The sequence below is a fragment of the Anarrhichthys ocellatus genome, unplaced genomic scaffold (genome assembly GCF_004355925.1).
Source record: "Anarrhichthys ocellatus isolate YVR2014 unplaced genomic scaffold, GSC_Weel_1.0 scaffold28, whole genome shotgun sequence".
Taxonomy (NCBI): domain Eukaryota; kingdom Metazoa; phylum Chordata; class Actinopteri; order Perciformes; family Anarhichadidae; genus Anarrhichthys; species Anarrhichthys ocellatus.
This window is the reverse complement of record NW_022280058.1, coordinates 2,216,020-2,243,571: the sequence shown is the minus strand read 5'-3', so window position 1 is coordinate 2,243,571 and position 27,552 is coordinate 2,216,020. Positions and strand designations below refer to the sequence as shown.

At 42.3% G+C, this 27,552-nt stretch overlaps 1 protein-coding gene across 2 annotated transcripts; it reads left to right on the top strand.

The window, feature by feature from the left end:
- The first annotated feature begins 1,243 nt into the window (after window positions 1-1,243).
- Window positions 1,244-26,627, top strand: fhdc1 (FH2 domain containing 1). 2 transcript variants are annotated; one of them, XM_031863047.1, is made up of 12 exons: window positions 1,244-1,443; window positions 11,950-12,728; window positions 13,895-13,956; window positions 15,827-15,929; window positions 16,082-16,167; window positions 16,992-17,092; window positions 18,442-18,512; window positions 18,750-18,857; window positions 19,429-19,499; window positions 20,279-20,396; window positions 20,572-20,736; window positions 21,651-26,627. In XM_031863047.1, the coding sequence occupies exons 2-12, from the start codon at window positions 12,255-12,257 to the stop codon at window positions 23,784-23,786; spliced, it is 3,495 nt and encodes a 1,164-aa protein (XP_031718907.1). In that variant the 5' UTR covers window positions 1,244-1,443; window positions 11,950-12,254; the 3' UTR covers window positions 23,787-26,627. The 2 variants fall into 2 exon arrangements, with proteins under 2 accessions (XP_031718907.1, XP_031718908.1); XM_031863048.1 differs by lacking the exon at window positions 1,244-1,443 and adding an exon at window positions 4,920-8,154.
- The last annotated feature ends 925 nt before the right edge of the window (window positions 26,628-27,552 follow it).

Sequence of the window (27,552 nt, the reverse complement as noted above, 5' to 3'; positions counted from 1 at the left end):
TTTATTTTTGTCTAGTTCATTATTTTTTAACAGCGTTTAATTCTTTGATTTACCGTGAATCTATTTTATACCAGCAGAACTTAATCTGTCTCATTTTGAGCTTTATTTGGATCAGAATGGTGCTAAATGATAATTTATCAATTACAGAATCAGCGGGTTCTGCCAAATGCAAAATCAAATACAAAAAGAAGACTTAATAGAACTATTTACTTACAAGATTTAGAAGACTGGGCAAAAATGTGAACCCCCTCTTCTCCAGCCGATCAACAGGTGGACTTCAAAAAATCATCAGTCGTTAAATCATATTTAAGCAGCGATCAACATAATTCTGTCACTAGTGTAAAACAACATTTTTTCCTGAAAAAAAACTGAAGTTGCGGGTTTTAGAAATTGAAATTGTTAGTTAAAAGTAAACGGGGTTTAAGCAGTAAAATGTTCTCAAGTATCCAATATTTTGCTGTTTTATCTCCAAGTTTGGATGGATTTTTGGGATGTCAAAATCGTGACGGAGGAAAGAACAGCAGGATAAACATAATGATGGACAAAATAAAGAGACAGAAAGAAATGTAAAATAGTCCAAACCTCTCGCAATGATGTCTAAAATGCATGATATCATCGAGCTGAAACAAGGCTGTTTTTCTTGAAAAGGACAACCTTCAGAGAAATGTGGTAAAAGTACGATATTTCTCTCAGAAATGAGGCGTAATAAAAGTTGATTTTTGCTAAAAATGTAAGTACAATGCTAATATCTCAAAACCAGTGCTGGAAAAAGTATTCAGACCCTTTACTGAAGTAAAGAGCAATAGCACAGAGTAAGTTGTGCATTCAACAGTGAAAAGCATGCGTTATGCACATCGGCCCCATTCAGAGTGGTAGCTATACTTTATATATATTGTTGGATTAATATTACAGATGCATTAACGTAAACGCAGCATTTTACTGTTGCATTTGGTCAAGATGGAGCTAATCTGAACTACTGCTAGATAAATGCAGTGGAGTAAAAAGCACAATATGTCCCTCTGAGATGTAGTGGAGTAGAAATGTAAAGTTGTATAAACTGGAAGCACAAGTACCTCAAATTTGTACTTGAGTAAAAGTACTTCTCAAACCTTATTAAATGCACCTTAATATATGAACTCACCTGATATATAAGGTTGTAGCCTTAAGATTGCACCAGTGGTCACAAGCCGGTCGCGCGCATGGGACACGTGAACGCGCCTGTTCCACCTGGCCCTATCACGTACGAGGAAGCTCACAACACCGTCGTCTGCTGCTGCTGCTGCTGAGTGTTTCTGCCCCGTGTGTGCTGCAGGACGCCAGCTCACCTGACCGGCTGATAACCTGGAACGCAGCGCAGATTTTCTCCTCTGAAAAGTATCGACCACTAACTCCAACGGTGTCGGAGCGCGTTACGCGTCCCGGCGAGCCCCTCTCATCCCTCTGGTAAGTCAAGCAGGACGGCACCGCCGCATCACGCTGTGTGTGTGTGTGCGTGCGTGCGCGTGCGCGCGTGCGTGTATGTGAGCTATGTAACGACCTGCTGCAACTGCAAAGAAAAGTCATTGTAGAGTGGTGTCTGCACATTCAATCTTTATCCAAGCAGAGCATTTGACCTTCCTACCACTGTCTCGTTTAGCTTTAAAGGGGACAACAGAAGGTGTCCTGCAATGCAGTCGAGGTCCAAAATTACATCATAATGAAGATTTAGTGTAATTTGAGGCCTGAAGCTGTTGCACTATTGTACATTGGCAATGTAAACACAGAGGAGACATTGGTTTGTTGTTGTTGTTTCAACCTAAAGGTGTGAATGTCATTCAAGCAACCACATTGTAACTTAAACGAGGTAAACGCACAAAGAAAAAGATATATGGTGCCTAGAATAATCTCCTTTGGGAGTTTTCATGTTTAATTGTGTTACACACTGATCAACAGAAAAAGACAACACGTCATTACCAGAATACTCGCAATATAATAGTTTTCCATGTTGGAGTAACAGTTTCTATTAATAGTCTCTTTTTGCAGATGACTGAAGCGTTTATGTTTGGCATGATCCATACATGTTGTATTTGGGCTGGATATAGTTTTCAATGTTTCAATATTTGCATTATATATTCTGGTATTTGACAACAATGTGATACTTTTCCCGATACTTTCCTACAAAATCTTTTGTTTTAATTAATCCAAAACTAGCCAAAGTTCTCACTTTTTAAATGTCTTTTCACTGCCAATCACACGAGAACTTTGCCTAAATAAAACAGTTTTAAAATGTACTGTCTGACCAAGAAATAATTCAACAAAGCTCTGTGTTCTGATCTATCGAGACATTTGCTGCTAATTTCCAGTTTTTGACACTTTATGGTTGCTTCAGATGGATTTTGTTTGCTGCCACAAAAGGTTAAACACAGCTCTGTATGTTCGATGGGCATTTTTATCCCACGTTAAAGCGATTGCTGGCATAAGAAGCAGTGTTTCAGAGTTGGTGGCGGTTGTTGTGGATTCACTCACGGAACTTACAGCCCTTTTAGTTCAGCATGTATGGCTTTATAACTCTGCCCCTGTTGGTTTTGTTCTGCACCTCAGACCCCGGCTTCCTTGGCTTTTGTACACTACTATACATGCTGAGATGAATTAGAGGGCAGTCCATTCAAGTGTTGGGAACAATACCCCTATGGAAAAAAAAAAAAAAGGGTTTCTCCCCGGGTCAGGTCAAGGGAGAGGGCGGTGTGGGCGGTGTCACCCCCCACCCCCCCGGTTGCTGTGGAAGCCGAGAGTAACGCGGAAAACTCAATTCTCTGACGTCATCCCCGGGGAGGAAGATTCTGGGGGGGCTTGATTTATTTCTGTGGGAGCAGGAGAAGTGCTAAATAGTTGTCGCCAACTTGGGTCAACTCGAGTGGTCTTTATTTCCTGAAAAATCTGTCCTTGTCTTAAAAAAGCAGTAAAAGAGGTTCAAAAAAGAAATGCAACAAAAGAAGACAGAAGAGAATCAAAGTGATCTTGGTTGCATGCCTGTCTCTTATGTCACACCCCAAACTCCCACCTGTTACCACCCCGATCTCTCAGCTACAAACGTTCTAATAAAGACAATAAAGCCCAAAATAAAGCGTAAGAAAAGTGTCGATACCTGACGCAGCTTTTCAGGCAAAAAAAATAATATTGTTTTGGGGATTTATGAACACTGCTTAGTGGCTCCTGTGTTTTGCGAGAGTCTGCAATGGGACCTGAGTGCCTGTAAGTAATATTTCATAGGTATTAAACTGTATTTTAATGAAGCCTGCTGTGTCTCTGGGCCCTTGGGCAAACACTTTTCCCCACCGCCATGTAAACATGTTTGCATTTCCCTGCTGTTGTCTCCATGGTGACCTGAACACCTGCCTTATTTGTCACCTATCGTCCTAACCTTAATCAGGATCTGTTGGTTTAAGCGAGTTTGAAGTAAACCGTGTTTCTTCTGATGCAAACTGTGTGATTAATCTGTAATCCTCCGTGGCAGACGTTGCTTTAATGCTGCACAAGACTGTGAAAGCCAAGAGGTACGGCAAGATTTGCCTAAAGGCTGATCTTGGCACCCGAGCTCAGATTGCTGGAGCAACAATTGCTGAGCCGAGGCAGAGGCGATGCAGATGCAGTGGTGTGCTGCAGGCCAGACACCGATCACCTGTTAACAAAAGAACAAACGGGAGAAGAGTCAAAGCTCTGTTTTTGATCCGTAGCTTCGCAGATGGTGTACTCTGTCCCATCTCATCCCTCCTTCCTGTCATTTCCTCGCCTGAGTGGGTTTTGTTTCACCTGGGTTTCTTTTTCTCTGGGTGAGTAATGCCTTTTGTATTTTAGTTATCAGGCGATTCAGTGTTTGTTTTATGATCTGAAGCGTAAATTACTTATGGAAAATGTATGTATGAGAGAGTTTCGTTCCTATTAGAAGTGAGTCATATGGATTAATTCCTCTGTGTTGGTTTTAATTGTGATAACAGTATTTAAAGTAAACTCTTTGTGTCCACCTGACGAGTTGGAGTTAAATATTCACTCCTTTTAGCTCTGTTTTGGTCTCCACCAACACCTGTGGGAAATATCTGGCTCTTTAACGACTAAATGCTCCACTGTGTTCACCAGCTAGTTGCTGATTTTGTCAGTCTGTCGTGCTGGGGAGGCGGTACGGACTGTCAGAACACCTTTTTAAGATATACACTCTGTTTCCAATGTATTAAGCCTCTTTCCAAACATCTGGCTTTTTGTCTTTAGTAGCAAATGTTATAACCGTTTCCGGGACAAACGACGGCGGTTTTCTGGTGCAATGCTCTGCGACGCGCATTGTAATGACTATATGATAACTAAAATACTAAAACATAGAAGTAATACGCTCTCCTCAAAGCCACAAGACTCCATAGCCAAAAGAAATGCAGTCTCATACAACAGTCCTGTGAAAGATCTCACTGCTTTCATGAAGGATATAATGTTCAGCTTTTGTTCAAACTGAGAGAGGTGTTGATTCAACTTCATGATCAGGTGTTTCATATCTAGTCTGTAATATTCAGACTACTCTCATGGTTATAAATATGGGTGGAAGATGTATTCGAATCACCTCTCAGTATTACGCAGGTGTACCTAATAAACTGGCCACTGAGTTTAGATACTATGGCGTGGCAAAATGTCTGACAATTGACACATTTATGCTGTCTCATGGTATATAGATCATCATGCCCAACCATAGTGAATTCATTATCAGTTAACCTGCGTATTCATGGCTGGATTGTTTAGTCTATAAAATCTGATGACGTTTGTTTAGACCTTCACTCAGCAAGACGACAAAATGTAAGAAAATAGTTTCAAGGGCCATTCACAATGTGCCAGAGCTCAAGGTGACGTCTTCAAATCGCTTGTTTTGTTTGACCAACAGCCCCAAACACAAAGATATTCAGCTCACAACAATGAAAAAATGAGATAAGCAGCAAATCATCACATTTGAGAAGCTGGAACCAGCAAATGTTTAACATTTCTGCCTAATAGAAGTAAGTTTGAGGTTGTTATTATCAGCTGTTCACCAACAAAACTGTAACGAGTGAGTCGTTTTTCTGACTGGTCAGTCGTTAAGAGGATACGTACAGATTCCTTGATTGTTTGAATCAGGTTTAGAAAGGTTTAACTGTTGGTTCTATGATTAGATGAATTCCCTCCTCAGTTACAGGTTAGCTGACTGTAACCGGTGTTACAGGTGAGATAGTCCTCAATATTAGTCTTGGCTCAACCCGTCCTAAGCCTGTTTAAACAGCCATTGCCGGAGCAGCATCGCATGTTCTGCAAACTGGCAGCTTTAATCTTCAAAATCTGAGAACCTCGTTTCAGACACAGGCTGTTATTACCAGATTTATGCTAAGCTTGGGGGATATGTTGTGTTGGGGGCGACTGCATCTGCACACAGTCTTTACAAAATCCTGCCTTCTCTGGCTCTGCAGGTGTGTGTGCAGCAAGACGAGGCAGAGTGAAGCGACTGCACTTACAAGACAGTTTGGGGTGTTTTTTTGAAGTCAAGGGTTTTTGTCAATATGCATCTCCATTAGATTGTTCGGTGTTTATTACATGGTGCTATGCAGAGCTGATGTAAGATATGATATGATTTGTGACAGCGTTGGCAGTCTTTGTGTTTCAGCCGATCTCCAGCTTTTAATTCCAATACATCTCATATTGTTAATATAAGATAAAGTAAATAACTCAATCATCTTTATTTTTCTAGCACCTTTCATACAATCATGCAGCACAAAGTCTAATTAAAACGGCACAGACAAAAATAAAATAAAATAAATAAATAACACAACGATAGAATTTTGCAAGACTAAAAACAGATAAAAGTCAGAATAAACTCAAGAGAAATAATATGAAAACTAGCGATTAAGACTTAAATACTAAGGCAGTAAATGATGTGGCACCTTAAGTTTAATTAAGAAATTACTGTTAAATGCATATTATCATGCAAGTTTTATCACACACCATCTATAGTATCTACAAACTAGATAATTGAGATTTGAGGATAATCTCGCTGTTTACCAAACTTTCAGAATTGAAAAGACAGCCCTGTCACCTCCAGCTGACGGCCTGCCTCTCACACTGAATGGGACTTTGTTGCAGAGAGAGATGGAAGGGAGATTGCGGCCTATTTATAGTAACGCTTGTGAATCGTGTGCCAATTTTGAGAGGCAGAGGAACATCAGGGACAGTTTTAAGGAAAATGTAATTGCTCTGAAGATCAAGTTAGATCAAGATCACCTTCATTGTTTTTAAACTAATTTAAGAGGCCAGCGCACTGCAGACTTTAAAAAGATGCTGTTTGCAGGAGACGTCTCACTTTTTTAAGGAGCATTTTTTCATTCAATTACAATGATGAACTTACTGGTGACGAGCCAGACAGAGATCATCCTCTGCTGACATTCAGCAGACAAACCTGTGATGCAGAGATCCATGTTCTTCAATATGGCAGCTTTAGTTTCACATGGCATGAAGTGCTAAGTACTGCACCCTGGCCTCCTCACTCTAGACACATAACACCATGTACTAATCCCCTTAACACCAGTTTTGCAGATTTGAGAGTGAAGAAACTGTTCAGTTTAGGTCGAGCCACGTTAATCCCCCATGTCGAGCCCACTGTATCATTGTTTTTGGATGTAGCCTGACTCATTCTGCAACGTCATTTCTGAAGTTACACGTCACATGATTTAACCAGATTTAACTCTTTGGTGCTAAATAATGACTTCCGGCTTTTATCATGGATTAAATCAGGGATGGTTTCGGAAACAAAGAGCCTGGGAGGAGCAGTGACTTGAAATCTAACAACGGTTGAACAAAAGTTGAAAGCTAAGCACACTGGTTGCAGTGAGTAGAGGAAATGAAGGAGACTCCCATGATGAGGATTATCTGATCTGACGGACTGACATGCTCATTGATGTATTTGCTCAAATAGTCCAAAACGTGATTGCTTTGTGTCAAGGGAGTCCGGCTGAAAGCTTAAGTGTTTGACTCATCCCTTAAAAGGTGATATGGAGCTAATTAGTCCGTATGTGTTAAATATCCACTTACACACGGTGTGTATAAGACTTTGGTCATATCACCCCTACTGGTTTTAATCCATATCGTCATACTGGTATATGATCATGAAAGAGTCATCAATTTAAGGTCTTGAACCCTGCAGAAACCCCGACACAGCCGAAAACATGTCTATTTTCTAGCGATAAGACCCAGAAGTTGAGTTTATTTTACCCTTCAACAACAGGTTGCTTCCTGCGTCATAAATATTACACTAAGCCATAAATGTACACACAGGTGACTTGCTCCTGGGTCAGCTCCATTGAGTGTGTCTCTGCTCAGGACAGCAGCGTTTAAGTTCGGAGAGGGGTTTACTTTATTCATGGGGACGTGAATAATTTACTCGGTCAGGTTTTGCCAGGGTTCACTCAGAGAACACAGTCATAACGGTACCAAGCGCTCAATCTCTCAAAATATTTGATAAATCCAGGATTTACCTGAATAATAGGCTCCTTGTCCACAGCGTGTCCCGATTAGACTACTTTTTCTGCTGTGTTTTGTTCTGGTACAGTGTGGTGCATTACACAACCAGTGGCACGAGGTAATGAGTGACCTGCAGTTCACCAGATATTTGATATTTAGTGGCTTACTTAAGCACATTTTGTCCAATTATTTTACACAGAAGCAATGTCCACTTTATTTGACCGTGTCTGAGGAAGAGGCCGGGAGCCAAATGTGATTTATGGAACAGACCAGATTTATATGGCTTGAATACATTCGTGATTGCAGTCTGTCACCTTCTGAATGGTGAACTGCAGTACCTCTGCTGTTGCCTAGAACCGCTGTACTGTAAACGTTTGGCTCTGTTTGCTACACGCACCTCAAAGGTGTCATTTCATATCCTCTGTGTGTGAAAAGAGCATTTTTGGCAGCACGGTCCTTTTGTCTTTGGTCTCTGAGCAATAGTGGCTGTGTGTGTGTGTGTGTGTGTTTTGTTGCTGAGAATATGCTCTACTCTCTCTCTCTATTGTGTGTCCTCTCTATTGTAAACAAGACATGGAAATCGGAGAGATAAGCCAGCGCTGTGAAGAAGAGCTGCAACGATTCATCCATTAGTTGTCAACTATTAAATCAAAAAATGTGAGTATTGTCTTCATATTTTATATTGTATTTTTCTTTTTAAACTGAACATCTTTGAATTTTGGACAAAAGAAGACAATTGAGAATGTCATCTTGGGCACTGAAACACATCTCAGTGCCACTAAAGTCCCGTCACTGACTGCCCCCCCCCCCCCCCCCCCCCGTTTGGACAAGTAGAGATCAAAAACAAACAGGTCTGACATCGACAACCCACTGAGCCCTACACAAAATGTCTCTCTGCTAACGAGCGTTCCCATGGTAATGATGATGGAGCACGACTGGGCAAATTCCTACCGAACGCACCTCTTCGCCCCTCCGGGGTCAGTGAAAGACCTCGGCTCTGCGGGGTGTTCACTGACCCTCAGCAAAGTGAACTGGAAGTTAGCAGCAGGGGATTATTAGAGCAGCCGGTGGCGCCTCGACCTTCAGCATTACAGAGTTGTGAGTGAGAGCGGATTTTATTTGTTTTGGACCAGGTGGCTCCCTGGAACCTTGTTGACAGTTACCTCCGGTTTAAAATCACTTTTTCAGAATGGAGTTTTTTATAGAACAAGAAAAGGAAAATAATCCGGCAGGCAGTCAGAGGTCTCTGTGCGTCACTTTTTGTTTATTATGAAACTAAAGACGGGTGACAAATGAAAGTACGAGGCCGCATGAAGTGGATTTGGCATAGATTCTCTAAGTCTCTAGACTTCGACTGGAGGGATGAACACCATTCTTTTAAAAGATATTTGCTCACTAGGTGCTTTTGGACAAGTCCACCCAAAATCTCACATGGGTGGATTAAGATCTGGTGACTCCAAAAGCTATTGCATAATTTTCATACTCCTCAACCTATTCATTAGCTGATAGTCAGATAATTCATCTGCGAACCATTTTAAATAATTTGGTTTCAACCTCTAAAATGTGACAACACGAGACAAACAGCAATAGAAAGGTCCCCTAACCAGACACAATAATTCTCCTGGCTCGTCTTGGGTCCTGGGTTTGGTCTCAGTAACTGTACCCGACAGAACCTCTACCTCGGATTTGTCTTTGATTCCTTGAGACCACTGCTGTCCATTTCTACATTAATGTTACCTTTGACCTGCTGATCTGGGCTTATCTCTTGTCCCTAATGAAGACTGATAGGGAATGCCTCGGGGTCGACGACAGGTGGGCCTTCAGCCCCACAATCTATGTTCATTCACGGCAGCAGGTGGATGTGGGGAATCCGGACTCACTGACTGCTTTCCTCTCCCTCAGGGCTTCTCTGTATAGAGTTACTGACAGGTGTGTTTCCTCTGTAAATCATTTTAGGCAAAGGATGTCAGGTACAGCCTTGTTGGTTGGTTGAAATATAATTAAATGAATTGTAAAATACCACAAATCCATCACTGTCACAGAGCTGATTTCTTTAGAGGCAGGATTAATGTACCTGGAGCCTGAGCACAAAAGCGCTGCATTGAATGAGTCCTTAAACCCGGAGATGAGTTAGCATTTGTGCACGTCTATGTCACATTTAGTGCTGGACTATTTCTTGGCCAGCCGCAGTGACTTTGGAGTCTCAAGACTTTGATTTATTGTACTGATTAATTAAACAAGATAAATCATGTTAGTAAACTCGATGTTTTTTTGTTTTTTTTACTGTTTCACCCTGTTTCTAGCATGCTAAATTAAGCTAATCTAAGCTAACCACCCCCTAGCTGTAGCTTTCTATTTAGTGTGTGTGTGAGAGTGTTAGCGAATACATTTATTCCTTAAAATGTCAAACTATTCCCTTTTTAAAGCAGCTGAGAGGACCAGAATAATGAGAGAAAAGGAAACAAAAGAGACGGGACAGTTTAACTCTTTGTTCTTTAGTTCTCCATCTCCATCTGCATCTGTTAGATGTAGCCACGTTTTATAACACCACAGAAGAAGATGACTCAGTGTGAGGTCAGATGTTCTCACACAGTCTTGTGAATTAGACATGAGCGACGGTGTGGTCCAGCTCTGGGACAGCTGAGTGTGCAGGCTGATGTTAGCAACGTGAGGCCACATGTGACATCTGCATTCTTAATTATTCATCATCCCTGGGTATCAGGTGGAAAAGGCTGCTACCGAATCGGAGGTTCCTACTAAGATATTACCACGTTTTATAAGATGAGAGTTGATTCTAGAAACCACTAAGTGGTCATGCATGCAGTGTTTTGTCCCAATTATTTATTTATTTTTTATCTAAACGCATCCCAAAGACAGAAAATTACCAAATTATTTCTGTTAACCTGCTGACAGCAATTATCGCCCCCATCCACCACCATGCCTTTGATTTATCTCCTGTTTTTTTTTTTTTTTTTGGTCAGAAGAACCACTTATCTCTTTGTTTAGGCCAAGAAGAGTATCAGATCACTGTAAGTGAGTGATGTGTGGTCCTGAAACAGAATCAGTTTCCCTCCAACCGAGAGCTACAGGGCAACCGTTGACAAAGAGAGGGAGAGAGGGAGGGGAGGGGAAGTACTTCCTTTCCTTTTGTTCTGTGAGGTTGAAGACTGGTTGTGTTCTCCCATTGTCCTTTACCACATTATCAATAAATACTTTATCCTCTGGTGTTTTTGAAAAACTGTTGTAGTCTAGAATTTTTTTGTAGAATGACTCACATTTTAGAGGTTTAATCTTCTAATAGTGTGCAGTTTACAGATTAAGCTGTGCTATTGTTTGCTGGCCTGGTACCAAGACATAAATGTCCTTTTCAGTTGCTTCGGAGGGATTTGCTGTCACATTCTTTTCAAGGGTGACCTTGCAGAGCAACCTGACAAAGTTCGACTCAATTTCAACTTATTTTCTGGTGCCCTGTGTTGTTTGTTAATGGTGTTACTATACGTGACAGGCTCTTATGGCAGCAGATGGTTTGAATACATAAGAGACCGCTGGTTGTTTTCCATTAAACTACAGTCAGTCCTGAATGTTGAATGTCCACCAGTATCTATTCCTCTGATTTAAATCAGTAAATCTGTCTGGTTTGGTTTTTAGTAATTGTTGGGTTTCACTTGGTTACACTTATACTGCGAGAAATAAATGAATGAAATTAATTAGATTAACACTAAACAGCCAGAAATAATTGAACAGACATACAGACATTTTTTAACGTAGTATATACTTACTTAGTATATAACTTTGTTGAACTTCACCGTGTCTCTGTTGTGCAAAAGAAGAATTCTCCCTTGCCTGTGCACAAAGATAACTAACAGTGTTGTATGAGAATCTTCCAGCACCAAGGCCTTCGGGCCGCTTGTTTTGGTTGCTGGCCGTTTGTTTTCCATTGTTGTTCCCATCAGTCTGAGACCAAAATGTCTGTAACATTGGCCATCGGCCCCCATCTTTGCTCATTGTGTATAAAGAAAACGAGTTCACTTTTCTCTTGGTTCTTCCTCACTGAGACTGCACGCATTCTGTTGTGATGATTGAACACAATAGAGAACCTCTGCTTTTTGGTATTCTTTATTTCAGCATCAAAAGAGTCACGCAAAGCGGGTACAACATTTGTCCACCACACTCCTTAAGAATGAAAATGATACCAAACTGTGTAACAGAAGCTAAGCTGTGGGTGTAATGTCTCTTGACCATTACACACACCAGAGCCCGACTTCAAAGCCCTTCAAAAATAGGAAAAAATAGGATTTGCCATTTCCCTCATTGTGAGCCCCTTTGACTGGATACCCCTTCTCTTTTGATCTGTCTCACCCCTTAATTACCGCCTAATTTCATATTGTCCATGACAACACACCTGACTACCTCTGTATAATCCTGTCCTATGCTGTTTCTTTTTTTTGTTAGCTTTCGTAGCTCCATGGCCATCGCTGCTGCCGCCCGCCCTCTCCCTCTGGGAGGGTAACCTTCAAAGGCTCTGCTCAGCACGATGGATGACCAGCTGAGTGATGGAGATGGACAGAATCAAAGGATGTGCTCCCTTCATTGTGACCAGATGAAGGGACATCTACCTTCTTCCGGCAGTGAGGGGATGTACACTGCAGCATTTTGATGTTCTTCAGAGCAAATTGACGCAGTTAAAAGGAAATCTTTTGGAAATAATTTTTAAAAAAGAGGAACCACAGCTCATATGCTGACTGCTTCTCCCTGTGATGCTTGTTATGAGTTGTCCATCCGTAACCGATGAACCGGAGAGCTGCAGCAGCGAGGGAAGCAGCTGCACCACTTCCTCCATCACCACCTCTGACCCCTCCTCTATGTCTGGACACACTCGCACCTCCCTACCTTCCGCCGGCGATGCCCCTCACACCTCTAAGCACGAAGCTCCCCCACCTCCTCCCCTTCCACCCCCACCCCCCACCTTCACCAACCACAACGCACGGAAGAAGCGCCGCGTCCGCAGCTTCTTCTGGAAGCCGATACCGGAGGAGAAGGTTCGCGGGAAGCCCAACATCTGGACGATGGCGGTGCGGCAGCAGCAGTATCAGATCGACGTTCGCTCCGTGGAGGAGCTGTTCGGGCAGCAGGAGGACACGGCGACAGGCGCACGTGGGGGGACGCCGGCCTCTGGAACCTCAACCCGTGTCTCCAGGACTCGCTCCTTCAAGGAGAGCAGCAAGGATGAGGTGAGTGTGCTGACACCAGCAACACTGAAAAAAAATGTTCATGACCAAAGACGACAGGTGACGGTGGAGTTAAGAGTGCTGACACAGTGATTATACATCAATCCTCTTAGAATTAAAGTGGCCCATGTCTGGTAAATAATTCCCTGGATTTACTTCAGACCAATAAGATTATTACACAAGTGCTCTTATTTGTGATGTGTGACAATGCTTTCACAAGTTCTTTTACTTGCTTAACTCAAGGAAAGTGTTCTCCAGATTTAGTTTTTATATTATTTTCTTCTAATATATAACAAAAAAAAAAAATTCTTAAAAGGTTTTGCACACCATTAATCCTTATTGTCTCTTGAAAACTCTGTAAACTGAGAAGAAACCAGAAATCAGTCACAGTCAGGCCTGAATCTCTCCTGATGAAGGTCTACCAACTGAAATGCTCTAAAATGTGTAATGGACAATATTAGATTATTGTTATTCTGTTTCAGTCCCTGATGCTGTCATTACAAATCTCAGCTTCTCAGCTTGATTAGTAGAACTATGGAGTCCTAATGCCTACAAACTCTTACGCCCACTGCCATTATTTTTGCAAACATGTGCATAACATGCTGGTTACCTCTGGTCCTGAACTGACAGGATCAGAAAGTCCCTGATTCATAACCATACATACAGTACAAAACTCTACCCACTGTATTCAGATATCACTGCAGGGACACGTTAGTCAACAGTGCTCAGTTACAGCTTTTCTTTGAGTGTAGAACCAGAAAATATTTGTCATTTTTGTTTGAAAAATGTCTTCAAAAACAAATTCACTCATCTTCCTCCTCCTCACCTGTACTTTATCATATTTCATTCAAACCACAAAAGTCTCTAATTACTATTTAAAAGCCCAAATTATGTCTTGTGAGGGAGCCTTTTTTAAGAATGTACATACTGTACTGTCACCTGTTGCCATTGTTGATGAAGGAGGCGTGGACCTAGTGTGGCCCGGTGGAATTTCAGTGTCTCATAGTGTGACTATGGGTGGTGGTGGTGGGTGTACTCCAGGTAACGCAAGCAACAACAATCAGGAGTGGTTAAAAGAATGTAGGGGTGTGGGTTCATATGTGTGTTTCATTGGGTGTTTGACCACAACTGCGGCACATTCCTGAATCACTTCTCTCATTTGTTTTCAGATCAGCATCCTTGACTCCAAGAGGGGGATGAATGTGGGAATTTTCCTGAAGCAGTTCAAGAAGTAAGTCTTCCACCTGCTTCACTACCTGACGGAAGAGCTGCTTCCATAAAGCTCAGTGGAGTATTTACAGATTTCAGGCAAATTAAAATAAACCCAGCCTTAAATGTCTTAGTAAGCCTCAAGCAGCTGTGATGCTCCTTGTTATGGATTCTCTCTGGAGTCTAATAAGACTTGTTATTCCCTCACTGGTGTTTTAATGATGGCGGTGGAGAGTGCTTTCCAAAGACTGCTTCGCATAGCTTTGTGTTATTTCCCGCATGTCAGTTGATGACCATGCAGTTGCTGGTTTGTGCGGATCTGAAGAGCAAATATGATCAGTTTGACTTTTGTAAAGTTGACGCATCGATGACTGGAAATAATGCTCCAGACGTCGTATGGGCAGATGTGTCGGATGACAAACTCTTGACTGTGAAAGAGCCAAAACATGCAGCACACCCTGTCGAACACTTGTCCTCATTTTATTCATGAATGAATTTTACCCGGTGACTGTCTGAACACTGAAATGTGAGTGCGCTTTATCAATTTGATGGGAAATGCCACTGTTCTGTTTCCCCCGTAAGTCAGGTCAATGTTATTTATACAGCCCAATATCACAAATCAGGCTTTACAATCTGTACAACATACGACGCCCTCGCTTAGGATGAGATAAAAAAAACTCTCAAAAAACATTAAAGCTAACTTCAATAAAAATTACTTTTTGGCATTTTTGCTTAAACCTGTCACTACATCCAGACAGCAGTACATGCGACTGAACTCAGGTTCCTCTGCCTCCTTTCAGTGCTCTTGAGATTTTAACGCCCCCGAAGAAAACCAACCAATCAGAGCCGAGGAGTCTCTAACGCAGCTGTCAATCACTGATCGTGAACTCCGATCAAACTATCAAACTCTGCAGCGCTGATCAAATATGAATGAACGGTTTTGTTACTACATTGCCTAAATCTCGCATCAAATGTTTTCAGAAAGGTATTTTAGATCTGGAGATGTGTTTGATCGTTGTGTTTTCTGTCTGTCGTGTGGAGCAGAGAACAAAAAGTGTTTTCGGTATCTTTTTTTTTTTTTTGCATGGTGGTGTATTTGCATGGCTCCCCACTGTATTTTAATGACATTTGAATGTCAGCCATACTGCACTGAGTCATCACCAGTTGTGTTTATTTTTTGTAGATCTCTAATATGCATTTATATGTATCCCCTATCCTATCCTATTAATGCTTTGAGTCAGTTTTCACGATGTCATTTCAAAGTACAGAACTCGTCATATAGCATTTAATACATTTTTCTTCCAGCCATTCAGCAGTGTGTTGATTAAGGGGGGGTTTATCGGCAGAAATGAAATACAATATCCGTGACTGTTTTCATTAGTGTGCAATCACCTTACTTGAATATTAATATGTTATTCTCTCTTATCAGTTCATGAGAATCAATAATGCAACAATCCCTGTATTTAGGCTCAAAAATAACACACGGCCTGCAACTCTTAGAGTTGGATAAACTTGTATCTGATACAACAAGGGTTGAATATTGTTATCACCGAGCTACCGCATCGGGGTTACGTCATATTGTGAAGTGTCAGCTTACTGGATGTTGTTTTGTTTTTTTGTTTATAGCAGTGATGTAATTGGGAATTGTGTTGCAGCACTAGTGACTTGGGTGTGTCACAGATCAATGTCACTACAGATAATGAGACGTGATTGAAAATACGTGTTGAACTGTGAATATCGTGGAGTAAGAAGGAGCAAAGAAATGCTCGCATATACAGTTGAACATTGTCGCTGTCAGTATTTTGTGGGATTTGTTTAGTCCCTTTGTAAACACAGAGCACCTGTGCTGTTCATCAGTGAGTTTAATTGAAATAAACGTGAATGTGTTTCAGGTCCAACCGCTCCATTGTTGAAGACATACGACGAGGAGAGGGAAAGATTTACGGAGCGGAGCTGCTCAGAGACCTGCTGAAGCTCCTGCCTGACGTAGAGGAGGTTTGTGTTTATGAATGTCTGTGTGGCTTTTTAGCAATTTCTGAATGGTGTGATGTTTTTTTGAATCAAAAGACCAAACCTGGTGATAACAGACTGTGAATGTAGATAGAAGACAATAGAGCCTGCTGAGCTTGCTCTTTCTCTATTGACAGATCAAGAAACTTCAGGCGTTTAAAGGAGACTCAGACAAGCTGACACTTGTTGATTCCTTTATGTTCCTCTTGATCCAGGTGCCTCGGTAAGTTGATTTAAATGGTGTGTACATAGTGTCATTCAGCCAAAGGGAGAGTCGACCAATGAAAAAAGGGGTTCCAGTGTCAATTTTGGGAGTAAGGATTTGCATTTTGTGGGAACTTTCCAACAAACCTGTCCCTCACATGTGTTCATACAAAAGTTTTGTATTTGTATGTATGCATTTATTTAGCTGGGACAGTGCATTTAAACTGTAATGCACCAGAATTAGCAAAGGTTGGCATTTGTAAGCTCTTCCCAAAACGTTACAATTACCTGCAAAGATTTAAGTCTCTCCAAGTTACTTACATTTTTTTTTTGCAACAACACATAACATATTAAAGTACAATTGTATTCACTACGGGGGTGAATAATTGAGAAGTAATACAATAATATTAAATTAAGTAACTACTTTTTAAATGAGTCATGAGTATCAGGAGGTGCATCCATCAGCTCCCACTGCCACTTAGCCTAAAATAAAGTTCCACTGACCTTAGTTTACTTTTATTATTTACTTAGTTTAGTTCATTTGAGAGAAGGAACAGTGCAAATTGATTAATACACATGGTAAAAAAAAAAAAGAAAACGCCATGAAAGGCTATTAATTCATCTGTAGTCCCTGGCCAAGGCATTACAAAATGCTTCCTAAAATACATCCTAGCAAAAACAAAAACAGGGCTTGAAGGTTGTAAAATCCCTAGTAGATAATGTTCCCTCCTGTTTCCCCATCCATAATACTGGAAATGTAACAGTGGAAATAATGTTGAGGCTTCTCTGCAGAAACATAGCCAGTTCCTCAGATCACAGATTTAACGGCTTCGTCTCCTACAGGTTCGACGTTCGGATCGAGGCCATTGTCCTCCGCGAAGAGTTCGTCCCTTCCTGTGCTGTGATGAGCCGCGAGATCGATGTCGTCCGCGTCGCCACTAGAGGTAATAACACACAGCTCTGCTGCCTTCACACGCACACGCACATGCACACACGCACACACACACACACACAGTCACATGTGCTCAGACAGGTGACCCAGATATTTGAGCTGCTTAACAAGAAGTAGGAATGGGTCACCTGAGATACGGTGATGTGGGGACAGAATGGAAAGACGAGGCTGTGTCATCTTTGTACTGTTGATTTTTTTAATACCTATAAATAATACATTCGGTCTGATCATTCTGTCTACGACACTTATTTATTATATCTTAACAGTTTGTATACTAAATTATTATACTTTAGTTTTTTTACCGATGCCTCTTAGCACTATCTGCTGTAATACTGCAAATCTCCCCGCTACCTCAGTCTTTATCAATCTCGTTGCTAATGTTATGCTGTACATTAAACATGACCAAACAAGACTAGGAGCCATGCTAGCAGCCCTTGGTTGCATATTGTGGCGCCGATTATTTTTTCCCCTCCGGGTGGCGTACACAGTATGACGTGTCTCTATATGCAGATGTTTAGCAGATATGTTTACTGTGTTCACCAATTTGAGTTTATGTTGGTATGCTAACGGCTAAGGCTGATATTCATTCTGCGGGTATTTGGTAAACCAAAGTATTGGACCTATTGACCTGGTGATAGCACTGAATAAAAAGTTAAGGGTTCACCAAAGTACAGTCAACCCTGAAAGGGACGTGAACGTCTGAACTAAATTTCACGACAATCCGTCTGATAGTTGTATTTCAGTCTGACCGACTAACATCGCATTCCTTGAGCTACAACAACATGCTTAAAATGACATGTGTTGTTAAATTTGTAATTTACAGTAAAATGACACACACACACACACACACACGGCCCACACACACCTTTATCTGTACCCTCAAACATTTGTGTTTATAAACTGACCAAGAAACTGTTAGAAATACTTAACAGTGCCTTTTTGTTGCAACCATCCCTTGAGCCGGTGTAATTTTAGCTGAGTCAGACTGTCCTGCCGCTCTGTGGTTTATTGGAGTTTTCTTAAACCCTCTTCTACAATACTGTGACCTTTTCCCTGCAATGCAGAGCCATCAGTTAAACACCGCATGGGACAAATTAAGTTGAACTTTTGTGACACCATTTAATTAAAACTTTCAACGGTATGTACTATTTACCCTTTCTGATAGTCCTAAAAGGGCAGCTGGTCGAAATTACATTAATGTCGTCTTTCTATGAGTAGGAGTCATTCTTCCTGCTGACGGTCGTTCTGTGTGGAGCTGCTAAAGTGAAGTAGTGTGTGATGGGCTGCTGAGATCTGCTCTGGATTCTCTTTAAGTGAGTTTGTATTGATCTCATCATATAGAGCTGATGGGCTGCGAGGAGCTTCATGCCATCCTGCATCTGGTGCTGCAAGCTGGGAACATCATGAACGCTGTGAGTCCACTAGTTATGTTCACCTAATACATTAACATCATTCTCCTATCGGCCTGATTTAAAGGATTAGGCTGGAAATATATATTTAACTTCTGAGAAGAAAGCAATTAAGCATATTCCTTTAAACAAATTGGATCTTTGTCACAGAGAAGAAATACAGAATATCACCAGCCTTCTCCTTCATCGTCTTGCTTGTGTCTCTGTGAGATCTTTGATTGGTCCTTCTGTGCTTCTCAGGGCGGTTACGCAGGCAACGCTGTGGGCTTCAAGCTGTCATCCCTCCTCTCATTGGCCGACACCAAGGCCAACAAGCCGGGCATGAACCTGCTGCACTTTGTCGCCATGGTTAGTGAAGGCTTCAGTTATACAATATGACGCACACAATACTTTTTAAGAGCTGCACTATCGTCTGTAACCGAACACGATACGGCAAAGTGGGGCGTTAGAAAATGACCACGTAAACACTTCTCCGACACAATGTCAACATACAAGTTAATATTGAAAGCTTTACAGTGCTATTGATTGTTGCAGGTTCACTTAGTGGGATGCATTAAGTCAAACCTCTACTCTATATACTTTACTAGATTGAATATCATACCTTCTATTGTGTGAACTCAAAATAAGGTGAGACACATATTTTAGTCCAATAGTCACCTTGTCGGACACAAATAAGTTATTTTGTATAAATCTTTCTCAGCAGTGGTAGATGAGTAAACAGACTGCAGGAGGTCAGGTGGACAGCAGATGGTGACAGGAAACAGACAATCAGAGCCAAGAGAGGCTGGCCAGGCACTTACATAACCAAACTAAGAGCGGTCCTGCCTTCACAATGCAATGATGCCGAGTCATCATGCTCGGCAACAAATCAGTTTGTATGTAAACTGTGTGATCTGTCTCACTCTCTCTCTCCACGCAGGAGGCAAAGAAAAAGGACGAGAAGCTGCTCAAGTTTCCAGAGAAACTTCAGGATGTCCAGAGCGCCGCCAGGTAAACTTCAGACTCAGTCGCAAACGTAGCCGTAACAAAACAGACATTACATGGCATTACATTATTATGACCGTGAAGTTTAGAATATTTTCCCCCAAAGGTTGTTTAATTTCAACAAACTTAATTTGGTTTGTGGTATCGTTAAAAAACTGTGGTTAGCTTGCTGCACGACTCGTCCTGCACCCATCACATTTAAAGCAGCTTCATGTACTATTTAATGACACCAGTAAGTAAGTTTAGATTAATTATATTCTCCATAATACCCTCTCTTTAATGTTTTTACATGCAGTAACATGAATTTTTAAGTACCTTTTTAAGTACCTATAGTTATTTTATGTTTTATTTCTGTGTGGCCAAAAGTCGTACAACCGTTTGATTAAAACCGCAGCTTTAACATTTGTATTTATTGCTGAAGTGACAACAACATCCAGCCTCTTTAAACACGCGGACATGTAGTACTTTGAGAGCAAATGTTTAGAAGGCATTGTGATGCTGGTGGCTCAGGCTACGTCAGCTTCACAAGGTCGTCTCTGTGTGGAGACAGTACAGCTCCTGCACCAGATTACCCCTCCCTCCCTCCCTCAGGATATGTGAACGTTTTTCTCACTGTGGTCATATCTTCACCTTCAACGGATGACATTCTGATAGTGTGTTCATTAAAAAGTCGTCAAATATTGCCATGCTCAGCAGTATTATAAGGACTGTGTGATAATCACCAAAATTGTCTCTAAGCACATTTTTCCTGATTTGAATTTCCCTGCTGTAATGTTTTCATGTAGAATCTCAGTGGAAAACATCGAGGTGGAGTTCTCCTCCTTATATGTTCGGATTAAATCCCTGGAGGAGAAAGTTCAAGAAGACCAGGAGCTTCTGCAGCAGCTGGAGCCCTTTCTGCAGGTGAAGCAGCAGAGGCAGCAGCAGCAGCAGTATGAAATGCTTTATATACACAGACACAGAAAGTTGGTTCCAGGCTACTGTACATTTCTGGCACTGCTGACTCAAGTGCTTTAAATAATGACACCCATAAAAGTGTAATGATAAAAAAAAAAAATGCATGTGCCTGATGTCTCAGAGTTCAGCGCGGACACTGCAGGACCTGAAGAGACGCAGGCTGGATCTGCGTAAAGAGGGGAACGCTCTCATCGACTTCTTTTGTGAAGACAAGGACACCTTTAAGCTGGACGAGTGCTTCCGCATCTTTCAGGACTTCTGCATCAAGTTCAAGAAGGCTGTGAAGGTGAGTTTTAGTGACATGATAATTCTGGATTGGTTTACAGCTTTTTGTAGAGTCGTGCCTCATTCTAGCGGGTAATAATCACATTGTATCAGGGATCAGGGAACACAACATTGCAAAAAGTGGTCCGACTGGACAGGAAACCCAACAAGACAAATACACACGTTTTAAATATGCCACCTTAGTCAACTTCAATTGCAAAATGAAAAAAACAACATGTAACGGTAAGATTAATACCCAAACTGTTTGTTGTAACCATCCATTACAGTCAACCTCACCTTTCAACTTCACCTTTAACTTTATTGTCCCCTGGGGGGGGGGGAGGGATTGTCTCACAGCCAGGTAGAACACAGATCTACTTCCTCATTCTATAGATTTTCTTGTGCAATTACGGATTCTTACTGACATTTCCTGTGGGCTCACTTTAGGTTTTAATTCCAAATGACGTGGTTTAAATACTGGCTAAAGTGTTACTTATTTACAACCTGTCTAATCAGACTTCGTTGGATGTTGTTGTTGTGACGTCGTTCCCAGATCTCGCCATTATGTCACACTTGCACACATTGTCGGACTAAACGGAGACTAGAAGTACTTTATTACAATGGAGGTTGAGCGACGTACTGTACCGGTCCAGTGCTCCCTTGTGGCCGTTGGATTTGCTGGCCATCGGATCACGGATATGTTGGATTTTTCCAAAGTATGCGTTGTAACCGAACTGTTCCACTTCAACAGGAAGTAAGACGTAGACGACAGGAAGCCGGGCTATAAACAAAATGTTTTGGCTTTGTTTAGTCAAAAGAAAACCAACTTTTCCACAGCGAAAACTATAATTATGATAAATATATGATGAATAGAAAGTAACATCCCTGTCTTCTTGCCCGCCTGTAAACATTTCTCCACGTTCCTCTTTTTCCCAGGACAACACGGACCGTGAGTTAAAGGAAGCGGCCAGACAGCGTCGTCTGCGGGAGTTGGAGGAAAAGCGGTTCGCTTGGTCGGGGGCAGATCAGAGCGGTGGATTTGGCCGGAGCAGCAGCGAGAACGACGTGGAGATGCTCACCAAGGAAGGCCTGCTGGAGTTATTCCAGCAGAGGTCTCAGAGTCCACACAGTCCGCTGGGACGCTCCGCCAGCGCCCGCCGCCACCGTCACACCATGACCTCCATAGCGGACCGAGAACTCCAAGGATACCTGGAGCTATTCGGAGGCTCTGGGAATCCCACTGACTATTCCAAGTTTAACAGCCTACCTCGGTCGGGCCGCACCGTGCAGCGGAGGACGACCCCCTGGATCTTAGCCCAGGACGACAACCGCGAGCTGGACAGCGACAGACAAGTGACGTCTCCGCGTGCTGAAACTGAGCCTATCAGCCCGCTGGCCAGGTTTTCCTCCTCTGGGCTAAGTGATAATGAACCATACAGCAATAATTACTCATCTGTGTCAGAGGGCAGCGCTCTGCCTCGTCCCTTTTGTGTTTTTCAGAAGTCCTCCCATCTCCCCAACCCAACGATTAGCGGCCACATGAACGTTAGTGTAGAGACGCACGCTTTAGTTCGAGGTCCTCAAGCTTTCGACCTACCTAGTCCAAACAACAATAGTAATCCTATGCACTTTGTCAACCAGGGGGATGTCGTGGTGACTGATTTGGAAAAGGACAGACTGTCCCTTCCTATAAATCTGGACATCCTCCTACATGATAGCGTTTTAGAAAGAGGAGCAGATCCCAAGGTGGCCTGGGGAGGGAAAATAGATCCTCCCACACAGGCTGGCGTCTTTCCTGAGAGAGAAGAAGAGGACAACAGCACATTTTCATCAACAACCTGCGATACACCCCTCCCATTAGATCCACCTGTATCCAATAAGAAACCAACGGTTTATGTACTAGACTGCACAGAAACGGACTGCTCTGTCACCTCTGATTACTCTGAGGTTGAAAGCTCGTCTCTAACGAAAGAAGGACTTCATTTCAGAACGACTGGCCGCAGGAGGACCGATCCGGAGAGCCAGTCCATGTCGCCCAACGACCAGTCCGTCTCAACCAACGAGCTTTCGGCACCCAAATCTGTGGACGCAGCATCCATGACCCCTTCTGCTACCACAGAAGAGTGGGACTCGGAGAGCTGTGACACGGCTGAGGGGAAACAAGGCGCGGATAAAGATGCGCAGAGAAGCAGCAGAAAACCAGCGCATACAAAGAGCAAAGCCAACAAAGCGCCGAAGAGCAGCGGAGGTCACGTTGTGCGAACGCTGACCAGCAGCGAGACCCAGGGCATGAGGAAAGTGGTGCCCATCAGCAAGCTCACAAGGACGGGTGGCGGCAAGGCAGCGGAGAGACCTTTGGCGCATGACAGTGGAGGGTCGCGCCGGCCTCTCCGTGACCAGAGCACCCCAGCGAGAGGAAGGAGCGAGAGGACCACAAGACCTCCTCGACACTCCAGTCTGCCTCCGGATGAGTCGAAAGATCAGAGGGCAAGCAGCATCACAGGCGGCGTTTCGAGATGGGCACGCGATTCGATTCCGAGAAAGGCGTCCATCCACAAGCCGAGCGCCAAACCCCTGAGGAACATCCCCAAGCCTGCGCCCGAGGAGAAGATGTGCCGCTCCACCATGAGAGCGCTGGCCCAAGCTCAGGCTCAGGGGGGAGCTTCCTCCGAGAACAGCAGCTGTCCCACGCTCAGCTCAAAGAACACACCCGACGTCCCCGGCTTCGCCCGCAACACCGTGGCTTCGACCTCCAGGACCAAGAAAGAGCTGGCGGCCCCGTCCGTCCCCTCCACCCCGTCTCGCAGCCCCTCGCTTCCAGGTCGACAAAGCCCGGCGAAGCAGAACAAGTTGGCGCCCACGGTTCCAACCAGCGAGGAGCGGCCACGCGGGACAAGCCTGCGACGGGTGCAGAGCGTGAAAGCAACCAGTCGCAGCGCCTACCGCAGCGGGACTCCCCCACCACCTCCAACAAGGGAAGATATTCGTAAGACTAGCAGCATTTCTGAAAAGTCCGTCCATTCTAGAGACCTGGTGACGTTCAGCAGGGGCGCTAAACCAAGCTGGAAATGAAGCCAACGTGGTGGAAACAGACTGCAGAAAGACCAGAAGAAAGAGACACTGTGATGTAAACATTTTTTCCGCTCTTCTTCGCCTTCTACGATGCAGACGTATCCTCTCATATCGTGCAGAAGACGGGAATCTGAAAACAAGTTTTAAGCTATTCCCACACTTAAAGGTTCCTCCAGTAGATTCTGTATCTATTGCAAAGAGCAAGATGCAATGAACTGCTCCACATGTTCCTGTTTTGTTGCTGTTGTTTTCACAACTTCCCCTTTTTTAATCGAAGGGGGGACATTAACTAAACTGACAAATGGCAAATTGTTGCTTTTACCCAGGAGCCTCTTAGCCTGCTTAGCTGTCTAGTAACTGTATACGCTAGTGTCTGTGATGATGTTGTCGTTGAACACCACTGACGATACGATGCTGCTAATTAGCGCTGACAATTTGAGACTGAGTTCCAGTGTCCATTTCATTCAGGGTTACAGGATTTGTTTGTACCTTATCTTGCTGCTGTTACGATGTCTTTTTGTTTCTCCTGCAGAGAATCGCTTCTGTTCGCTTTTTGGTTCCTTTGCTTGATACCTCATAAAGATCTCAGTGGCCTTGTACCAGCAGAAGAGTTAAGAGTTTAAGAGTTAGTTCATTTGGCTCTGCATGATGAAGATGTAGATCTGGTTTAAACTGCAATGTCACTTTTTACAAATCCCTGGTATATTAATATTACTACAATATATAAAGTCACAAATTATAAGCCAGTGTATACCGACTGTGGTACTTGTTGTACCTTTTGTATGTAAGTATCAGTAGCTTGTAAATGTGTTAGAACTCCTCCGTAATATCATGGGGTAGACGTGCACGTAGGAAACGTTTCCTGTATGCTGTAGGCTAATACACGGTCAACGCTAATGCTTTGAGGGAAAAGCAGCGAACGCGTCTGAAACAACACTGAGATGATCATCGGTCATGTGATTATTTTGACTGTCTGCTGTGAATGTCTTCATCTCGTATTTTCTCTAGGTCAACAATAACTGGTCATACTTCAAGGTAGCCCCAGTTTTTGTCTCTCGTGTGTCTGCATTACATATGAGTCACAGAACATCTGTTATTCTGAAAACAATCAACATTTACAGCTGTTTAAAAAGGTATTTCCAGACTCTCTTATAATCACGTGGAGGAAAATAGAATCTATTTGTTAAAAACACGATAACAAAACATTTCCTATGCTGGTAGCTGGAAATGACTAAAGAGTAATATTAACATGATATTTTGTATGAAAATAAGGTTATAGATTCGTACAAATTGGGCATGAACACATACATTTGCGTAAATGTTTCCCAATCCAAAGATGGTAGCAGGAAATTGAATTTTTGTATTATCCGTTATATTTGTGCATATTGATGTTACATCGTATTGTTTTATATTTTCATACAAAATAACTGGTTTATGTCTCTCACGGAAACTGTGTTGTTGGACGATATATTGTCCCAGAAATATTTGCAATAAACAAAATTATTGCCATTTTAAGACTATTTTATGCCACTGATGTAATGAACATTTAATTCTTGAAGAAATTGGAATTGCAATGTGAAAGATAAATTTAAATATTCCCAATAAATAAAGACATAGATAAAATAAAACCAAAACAATAAATAAAATAGACTGGTGTGCGAACACAAATGTGCAATGTCTGCGCTGTGCCCAAGTCTGATAATGAGGAAGAACTATTCTCATTTCCTGCTACCTGGATGAGAAATGTACATTATTTATCTTGTAAAGATGTTCAGCTCCATTACTCGTATGTTATGGTTTGACACGAGAGGCACAAACTGTAGCTAAAATTCAGCCCTGTTGATCATTTCACACCACTTGCCTTTCAAACTGCATTGTGCCATTGCCTTGATGGCAGCAGCACTCACAACAGTGCGTCGCCTTAAAGCTTAATGTAACCGACCCATCACCAGTAGAAACTTCTCGATTGTAAAAGGAGAGTAGAAACTGTTACTACATTCCATCGCACGGAGCTGAAGCAGCAACTCCTGTTACACTTTGTACATAATGTATAGACATAGTATTTTTCTGACTATCAATATGTTTACATAGCATTGAAAGATGAAGAGTAAAAGACTGAAGTGTGCGAGCGCGCAGATGTTTTAAAATGGTCCGAGCATCCGTATCTTTTATCGGAGAGTGTTGACATGCGGCGGATGTCTTCCTGTTCCTTGTGATGCAAATGAAGGTGATGAGCTGATGACACAAAAGGCCCAGTGTGACATGCCACTGTGTGTGTGGCCTAAAGGTCCTGATTCTGCAAAAAAAATAGTGAAAATTGCCCGTCACAGAATAACATCCTGAAGCCCAAGTAGACATTTTCAAGATGCTTATTTTGTCCAAACCCAAAGATATGTTCATTTTATTTTTCATTATGGAAGTAACTTGCTGGTTTTCTAAGCACATTTGAGATTTGATGTTGTCAAAATGTACTAATTTTCTTTCTGCTAATTGATACAGCTGTGATTCAGCTCTGAAGTAATAACTTTTACTTGACCTGAAATAAATTTGAGCATGAAAATTCACCTTGTAAACCATGCAGTTTAACACGATTAAGAGCTCGTAAGTGCACCTTAAGTGAAGACTGTGATACCCATTCAAAATATTCTTAAAATCACAAAGATTGTTGAAAAAGAATCTACTATGTTAACTGTTTATAAGATTTATAAAACTATCATTTCAAACCGAGGAATAATTCCTCAACATTTGTCTCAAGGTTTAATTACTTGAATCAACGTTTGTTTACACTTGGATCATTTGCATTAGGCTGTTTACACACACCACCTTATTTTGCAACATGAACAGCTGTAGAGATGCTGTTCCTCCAACCTGGACACAAATGTCGCTCCTCTGCACTTCTTCAGAGTCCTCCTTTGTGTATCCCACAATGCCCCCTGCTGCCACCTTTTTAACAGCCCCCCCCCCCCCCCGAGCATTACAATGGCTGCCCTTTTACTTTTCGTCTGACTGGCCTGCAGCAGTAGAGCTGCTGAGGAATTTGAATACGTACTCGCCCTTTTCACCACCGCTTCCTTGTTACGGGATGGTTACTGTGGTAGCAGTCCAAACATCAATTACCATTGCTCACCGAAGGCCCTGTAAACCTGAAAGGTCAATGGCGTCCGCAAACCTTTGTCACGTGATATTGTTTCACGTCCCTCTACTCAAACCTTTCTGTTATTTAGAGTGAATCTTTTTCAATCATTACCTGCAGAGCGTCTGATTCTCTAGTTGTATAAACATGTATTCCCTCCTTTTATCTTTCACCCAATGATTAAATGTGTCTTTTGTTGGCATTCTTTTATCCCCAAGCAAGTCTTTTGTACACTGAAAAGGAATGACTATTTTTTACTCTGTGAGGAGAAAGGTTGTCGTGTCCGCTGTAGTTTTCACACCTGAGGTAAATACTCCACCGCTCTGCTCGGTCCTTTACAATCTGAAGTCTCACCATGAAAAAGAAAACACTGATCGCTACGATCGTCTCTGATCACCAGACCGCAGCGCTGCACATTGTGACGTTGCTCCTCTGTATCTCTGATGATGACGTCTAAGAAATGAATAAAAATCACGTTTGTTGGCTTTACTTTATCCTGAATGTTGTATAGACAGTTTTTAACAAACTATAATGGCCTCAAATCACAAGTAGTGTAATATATACTGTGTGTGTGTGTGTGTGTGTATATATATATATGTGTGTGTATATATATATATATATATATATATATAT

Excerpts from the sequence above, each read along its gene's own strand:
- fhdc1 (XM_031863047.1), top strand. The coding sequence starts at position 12,255 with ATGCTTGTTATGAGTTGTCCATCCGTAACCGATGAACCGGAGAGCTGC. Across the intron at positions 17,093-18,441 it reads CGTCCGCGTCGCCACTAGAG|AGCTGATGGGCTGCGAGGAG; the intron begins GTAATAACACAC and ends CTCATCATATAG. Across the intron at positions 19,500-20,278 it reads GATGTCCAGAGCGCCGCCAG|AATCTCAGTGGAAAACATCG; the intron begins GTAAACTTCAGA and ends GTTTTCATGTAG.